At 43.5% G+C, this 8,103-nt stretch overlaps 1 protein-coding gene across 14 annotated transcripts in view; it reads right to left on the reverse strand.

The window, feature by feature from the left end:
- The window catches only part of LOC137431315 (transcription factor 12), a 263,317-nt gene extending 255,530 nt beyond the window's left edge, over positions 1 to 7,787 (reverse strand). For all 14 annotated transcript variants that reach the window (XM_078781854.1, XM_078781846.1, XM_078781852.1 and 11 more), the window contains exon 1: positions 7,655 to 7,787. In XM_078781854.1, the coding sequence (XP_078637980.1) occupies positions 7,655 to 7,715 (61 nt within the window). In that variant the 5' untranslated portion in view covers positions 7,716 to 7,787. The remainder of the gene's footprint in view (positions 1 to 7,654) is intronic.
- Between the last annotated feature and the right edge of the window lie 316 nt (positions 7,788 to 8,103).

Below are 8,103 nucleotides of genomic sequence, written 5' to 3' on the forward strand. Positions count from 1 at the left end.
AGGGAGTTCATGGGGGTTATGGATATGGTGTGAGAAATGGAGAAGGTGAAAGGATTTTTGAGTTTGCTGATGGAGCTGATTTGTTGATTTGTAATACTCAGTTCCAGAAAGAGGATAATAAGCTTGTTACATACACGGCAGGTGGGTCGACGACAACCGTTGACTACCTGCTGGTGCGTAGGTGAGATAGGGGGGCACCTCCGGGACACAAAGGTGATCCCGGGGAAGGAGGCTGTTTCACAGCACCACTTGGTTGTCTGCGACGTAAGGGTGAAAGGTGCGAGGAGAGCTCGGCATGTGAAGTACCAACCGAGAATGAAGGTGTGGAGGTTGAAAGAGGTGACAGTGAGGGAGGCATTAAAAGAGAGGCTGAGTAGGGTGGAGGATGATGTGGTTGAGCTTGAAAGTGGTTGGATGTCAATGAAAGCTAGTCTGTTGGGAGCTGTTGGTGAGGTATGTGGATGGACAAAAGGACCACCGAGGCACTCGGAAACATGGTGGTGGGATGATGAAGTTGGAAAGAAGATTGACAAGAAGAGGAAGAAGTTCAAGGAGTGGCAGAAGGCGAAGGGTATGGGGGCAGAAAAGGCAGAGCATTAAAGTTATAAGGCAGCCAAGAAGGCTGCAAAGAAAGAGGTAGCAAAGGCGCAGGAGGCATGTAGGAAAATGTTCGGAGAACGCTTGGATCTGGAAGAGGGTCAGAGAGCGGTATTCAGGATTGCAAAGCGGATAGCGAAAGAGAGGTGTGATGTGATGGGGGTGAGTTGCTTGAAGGATGAAGTGGGACAAATCGTTGTGGACCCAGATGGAATTAAAGGAAGATGGAAGAGATATATGGAAATACTGTTGAATGCAGAGAATGAATGGGATGGCAACATAGAGAGTAACCCAGTTTTAGGACCGGCAGATAAGATAACCGAGAAGGAAGTTGAGGCAGCGATAAAAGCAATGAAGAGTCGAAAAGCGGGAGGGCCGACAGGAGTTGTGGGAGATATATTGAAGGCAGCGGGAAATTGGGGTGTGAAGAGAATGACAGAGATCTGCAATCCGGTGGTGAAAGAAGGCCGCATTCCAGTAGATTGGAAACTGAGTACCCTCGTCCCTCTATACAAGGGGAAAGGTGACCCTCTGGACTGTGGCTCGTATCGAGCGATAAAGTTATTGGAGCATGGAATGAAGGTATTGGAAAGGGTGTTGGACAGGAGGATGAGGAAGAAAGTGAAGATTGACGAAATGCAGTTTGGATTTATGCCAGGAAGAGGAATGACAGACGCGCTTTTTATTGTGAGGCAGTTGCAGGAGAAGTACATGGAGAAGAGGAAGAAGTTGTTTCTTGGGTTTGTTGATCTGGAGAAAGCATTCGATAGGGTTCCACGTGAAGTAGTGACATGGGCATTGAGGAAGTTAGGAGTAGAGGAATGGTTGATCAGAGTAGTGATGGCAATGTACAAAAGAGCGCGCACAGCTCTAAGGACGAAGGACGGGAATAGTGGTGAGTTTGAGGTGAAGGTGGGAGTGCATCAGGGGTCGGTACTAACTGTAGTGCTGTTAGCTAGATTCAAAATCCCGTCTCGGAACCGTCTCGATAAATTTTCAATTTTCATAACGGGATCTCGGATCGGCTCGGTTCCCGGCAAAGTAAAAAAAAATAAAAAAATAAAAAAAAAATAAAAAATAATAAGGCTTCAAAAATAATGGAATTTCATTACAATATATAAACAACAATGAAAAAACTTCATTTCTGATGTTGAGTACTTAAATTCCGACTTAGCTTCCATTTACCGGGATGAAATAAAATACACCGCCTACATGCAGATGATCGGCCACCGATGGGACCGGGTTATCTCATTACAGTTTGTATTGTCGTGTAATTTCTTGCTCGGAATGTCAGAGAGGGAGAAAATGTTTCTGCCCAGGCATATTCGAGTCCAGGTTGGAGTTTCATTATCATTTTGTGAGTTGTGATCGCCAAGGGGCTCGCTCCCCCCCACACCCCCGTTCCCCTCCCCTCCCCCGCCCGGCAATGCTGGGTACTTCTGCTAGTAAATTATAAAGCAGGCGGTGTAGTGATCACCCCCCCCCCCCACCCCCCCTCTCCTTATTTTGACTCTGTGACTAAAGTAAACGTAATCAACTTATCAGGCCTAAAGTGGAGATAAGATAACCAAAATACTTTCACATTCAAACCGTCAAACCAAACCCCGAGGGATTCTTACAATTTATAGATTTAGCGTTGCAATTAAACATAAACGTTCATCAAAAACTCATTTCATAAAACTACATAATGTATTGTACTTGTATTAATACATTGTGTGTAGAATAATCCGTTATAAACGTGTTTTTAATCTAAATAAACATCGTCCCTCCATTCACGGAGCCTCGAGCGAGTCCCTCGATATTAATGTGCAAAAGACCATAGCAACCACATTCCGTAACTCGTCTCCAAGGACGGACACGTGACCGTAGCGGGGCGAGGGCAAGGCGGAGTGATACAGCGGAAGGATTCAACGGTTTAAATGAAGCCGCGATGCGGCGGATTTTCATTGTGACCTTCATCCTGATGTCGTTACTTCCGCCACCAAAGGTGGATGGAGGTTATGTTTTCACTCCTGTCTGTTTGTCCGTTTGTTTGTGAACACAATATCTCAAAAAGTTGTGGACGGATTCGGACGAAATTTTGTGGAGATGCAGCGTGTGTGACAAGGACGACATGATTAGATATTGGTGAAGATCCGGATTCGGAATTCGGATTCGTTTGCAGTGCATTGTTTGTTGACGAGGGGAAAATCCTGGAACAGAGAGTTCACTTTATCTATCATCGTTTGTGTCAGTTCAGCTGCACTTGCGAAAAATGATGCTTGTGCAGAAGCAGAGTAATGAAATCAAGGCTCAATAAAGGCCTCTATTATGGAAAATATCTGCAAGAAGTTGGAATTTTAACCGGGATTTTTTTACCGAGAAATTGCGTCAGTCAATTTATCTCGGGACCGTCCCGAGACCGTCTCGAAAGCCGAAACCGCCGGGATTTCGTCCCGGTCTCGGATCGGTTGACAGCCCTAGTACTAAGTCCACTACTGTTTGTAGCTGTGATGGAGGTGCTGGCTCGGAACGTAACAGAGGCTTTACCGTGGGAGTTGTTGAATGCAGATGATCTGGTGTTGATTGCAGAAAGTATGGATGGACTGAAGGAGAAGATGCACAAGTGGAAGGAATGTATGGAGACAAAAGTTCTGAAGGTGAATATCGGAAAAACGAAGGTGATGGCAAGTGGTAAAGCATGTGGTGAGGTGGAAAGAACTGGCAAGTGGCCGTGTGCAGGAAGGGTGTCGGAGTGAATTCCATTCAATGTACAATGTGCGCTGAGTGGGTTCATCAAAAACGTAGTGGTTTGCGAGGGTCATTAACCAGTATGGCAGCTACATTCAAGTGTAAGGTGTGCACAGAGGGAGCTGCAGATGGAGGAAATGTTGAGTTGGATCTTGGAGACAGCGTGAAGTTGGAAGGTGTGAAAACATTTTGTTACCTAGGAGACATGCTGAATGGAGAAGGTGGATCAGACTCGGCAACGGTTGCTAGAGTGCGATGTGCATGGAAGAAGTTTCGGGAACTGGGTGGCGTGCTGACGAGGAGGGGAGTGTCGTTGAAGCTGAAGGGAAAGATGTATGCTGCATGTGTGAGAAGTGTTATGATTTATGGGAGCGAGACATGGGTAATGAATGTGGAGCAGCAACGAAGGCTGGAAAGGGTGGAAATGCGAATGGTTCGGTGGATGTGTGGAGTATCGTTGAGAGAGAGGAAGACAAATGATGAATTGCAAAAGGTGATGGGAATAGAGCCTGTGATGGATGCTGTGAAGAGAAACAGTTTGAGATGGTTTGGTCATGTGTTGAGGAAGGATGAAAGTGACTGGTTGAGAAGAGTGATGGAAATTAATGTAGAAGGAAGTGGAGGACGGGGAAGACCGAGAAAGACTTGGCTAAAGATGGTTGAAGAAGAAATGCGGGCAAGGGGGTTAACAAGGGGAGATGCAGAAAATAGGGCAAAATGGAGAAGATTGTCATGGGGACCGCAAGGCTAACGCCCGACGCCCGTTCTTGCAGGGAAAATGGCCTTTAAAATGCCTGTTGTGTTGTTGTTGGACTTTTTAGCATGAGGGATGTGCAGAACACGTTAATGCAAGTATCCACATAAGGTAATTGCCTCATACAATAATCATTCAACACGTGTATCTCATGCACCCTTTGGTTTTTGGAGGTGATAGGAGGCATTCTGAGCAAAATGAAAACAATCTGAGACACCAGAATGTGGATCATCCAAAAACCACACCAATTACATTCTTTAAGAGTGCATTGCAATTCATCTGCCAGAAAATGAGGAAATAGAGAGTTCATAGGACGCGATACCCCATGCACTAGTGCATATACAACAACAACAACAACAACAACAACAACAACAACAACAACAACAACAACAGGCATTTTAAGGCCATTTTCCCTGCAAGAGCGGGGGTTAGCCTTGCGGTCCCCATGACAATCTTCTCCATTTTGCCCTATTTTCTGCATCTCCCCTTGTCAACCCCCTTGCCCGCATTTCTTCTTCCACCACCTTCAGCCAAGTCTTTTTCAGTCTTCCCCATCCTCTACTTCCTTCTACATTCATTTCCAAATCCTGTGCTTTAATAAAATAATGATTTTTAAAATAGTTTTCAAAAACCGAAAAGTTTAGCGCTATTAAAGCAGTCTTACACATGACCTTTATACACTTCAATAAGACGACATTGAGTCGCAGTTTAGGAGAAAGCTTTGTTGATCACCATAGAACACAGCGTCAATCGGCATCGTATATAGCCATAATCGACGATCTATTCGGCACCCTGACACTGTACCCTCTCTCCCTGTATATTATTTATATACAGTCGGACCCCGACATTCGTGGGGGATACTTTCCTAGAAAATGCCGCGAATGTGATGTCAAATCCGTGAATGTGGGGGCATTGGGAGATGGGAGAAGGGAGAATAGGTTCCCAGCGGTTCATGATTCACAAGGGAAAATAAAAAATCACATGAAAAACCGTGAATACACCCATGAAAAACCATGAATACGTGAAGAACAGAGCCGCAAATGTCCAAGCAGGTCAAAAAAACTGTGAATACATCTGCGAAAAACCATGGATACGCCCGCGAAAAGAATGTTGAATCGTGTGGTTATGCACATACAGCTTTATGCATGACGCATGAAAGAGGCTTTTAGAAGTGTCATGTGCGCGGCTGGTGAGAAATGGGTGGTTTTTTTTGGTGCCCGCAAAAAACCGTGAATACATGGGGCACAGGGCCACGAATGTAGAAGCAGGTCACATTTTATCAACCATGAATAAATGGGTCTGCGAATGTCGGGACCACAAATGTTGGAGACCGACTGTATATAGCATGGTTCTTGGAAGTATTATCAAGGCGATTTGTGTTCTACAGTGTTCAAGTATATCATTCAAATTCAATAATGGTTTTAAAAGGTTAAAATGTGTATAAATAAATTCATTCTCGATTTAACTGCCATTTTACCCAGTGTCTATTACACCACCACATCTAACACATTACATTAGTTATTCGTGCCTGTTGCTTGTATCCTTTATGACATCCTTATATACAGTAAATTTCCTGCTTGGAATGATTTTCCAATTTATTGGACTACCAAGCAGGCAGACCGAGTAAAAATATTATCTTACTCCTCAATGTGCATGTGCGGTCAGGACGAATTCAGAAGGTTGTTCAATGACAGACTTCCCTTCCTATTCATGATCCGATTTGTGTTCAAAATATAATATTCAATTCAAATAAGTTGTTCCTCAATCATAAACTGACATTCATAAATTGATCAGACCGACATGAACCGATTGCTTTACCCAACCTTTCGCTTTGTATGTGCAGGGTAATTAAATCGTTGGACACCTTCAAGCAGTGTCTTACATTAGGCATGTTACAAGGCTCATTGACATGAGGAGAGGAAATGTTTATGACCTCAGAAGATGTTATCAAGTCACTCGATCAACAAGAGGTATTTCAAGTGGACATCACATGAAAACAATTGTTGCTAATAACCGTGGGAAACCATGCAACATATGGATAATGGCTCAAACAAAAAAATGTGCAGATTTCATTTTTACCTTTTTTTGACAACAAATAACCACTCAGTGGCATTATGGTTAGAGTGTTGGCTCTGAGTCAGGGAGGTTAGTGGTTCGATTCTTGTCATGGTCCAGTTAAACATCAGGTGTAAAAATGGTAAGTGTTGCCTCCTCACTTGACACAGAATTAAGAGGACAGAGCATGGACAATCTTCATTGTTGGCATTCCATTTAAGGGGAAGGAGCATGGCGGAGATATTTCTCCTTAATCACCTTGTTGACTGTGGAGAGAAAAGCAACAACACAAAGATGGTGTTGCTGGTACCCAGAGTACCCCAGGGAGTTAAATCACTTCCCCCAAGGTCAACGGCTGTGTAAGTCCTATATTGACTGGTGCGTCTGACTACATGCGTGTGCGATTTGTGTGCGATTTGTGTTACGGCTGTTGTATGGGCCTAACAAGTATGTTCAGATAATTGCACGTTGCAGATAATTAATCCCCCCTCTTCCCTTACTCCCAACATAAACCATGCATTTCTTAAGGTTTATATTCATTTAGGGTTAATCAAATATCCCGGTGTGTACCCCGGTTTAGAATAGGTACACCGTATCCCTGCGCATCGTAAGAGGCGACTAAGGGTTGGCGTCAGGAAGGGCATCCGGCCATAAAAACATTGCCTCAAAAAGGGAACGATGATTGTCATGGGGCCCACAAGGCTAACCCCCACTCTAGTGGGGAAAATGGTCTTAAAACGATCATTCATTCATTCATTCAGGGTTAATCAAATAGAAAGTAAAATAGCAGCACAGAGCATCCCTCAAATAACCGTGAAATATCCGTACAATGTTTCAAATAGCAACAAATCTGTCTTTTACACTTCCATGATAATAGCCTGCAAAGCCAGTGGACAACGAGCTAAAATGTCAAGAGTTCCAGCAGAGTTTAATCAAAAGCTGATATTGTGATTAATCCTCAGAAATTTTTTTTTTTTGAATACAAGCTCGAGGCTCGTGTAAGAGCTAACATTAATCACAAAAAAAAGTGTCAATGACAACAAACAAACAAAAAATGACAACAAATGACAACTTTAGAACAATTGGATGAAAAGGAAGAAAGAAGGGACATAAACCCAATGGTGAAACAGCGACTATATGTCCACTGCCTGTGGATGCCCGAGTCAATCAAGCGCCAGGTATTCCATCAACCTGACAATATTTTATTGGTCTGTTATAAAATATTTTGTCACGTGCTTGTGTGATGTAAAAATAAGAAGTGACATCAAGCAAAAATATTTTTCTAACTGTGCAGGTGTAACGGACGTTTTAGGTACTTTTCAAACCTCGGCATTTTTAAATATGCAAGAATAGAAAATCAAACCATCTGGCTGAGACAACACTGACGATGATCAAAAGCAGCCCAGCATTTGCTGATGCCTAAATGATTGGGGAGAGGGTGGGGTGGGAAGGGGTTTTGGGTCGGGGGAATTTTCACTCATGGAGCTAAGACGGAAAGACAACACAATAATCACATACCTGAAGTAGAGAATTCTCCTCGGGAGACTGCCTTTGCTTTTAAAAGAGAGGTTGGAAACATCTAAAAGGGAAACAGCAAACGCACATCATCAGTAAGTGCAACATGAAGCACATCACTAAGCATACATCGAACATTCCGAGAGCAACTTTGATAAATAAATAAAACAATCGGATGTTGCAACATTTGCTTGGGGTTTATAATTAAACCATAAAATGATAAAGTTTAGCAGCGAAGGTGATAGTTACCAAGGGAAATACGAGAGAAACTGCGCAAACAAAACCTCAACAAATGCAGAAACAAACAGAACGGCACTCAGTAGGGAGCACACCTCCACCTGCTTTGCCATATCACTCAATGGTGAAGAATCACTTGAGAAATGATACGAGCTGAATCCGGATCCGGATCATCACCAAAATTGAATCGATTCTTCCTCGTCACACACAACCGG

This window comes from Myxine glutinosa, chromosome 7 (assembly GCF_964187855.1).
Source record: "Myxine glutinosa chromosome 7, kmMyxGlut1.1, whole genome shotgun sequence".
NCBI lineage: Eukaryota > Metazoa > Chordata > Myxini > Myxiniformes > Myxinidae > Myxine > Myxine glutinosa.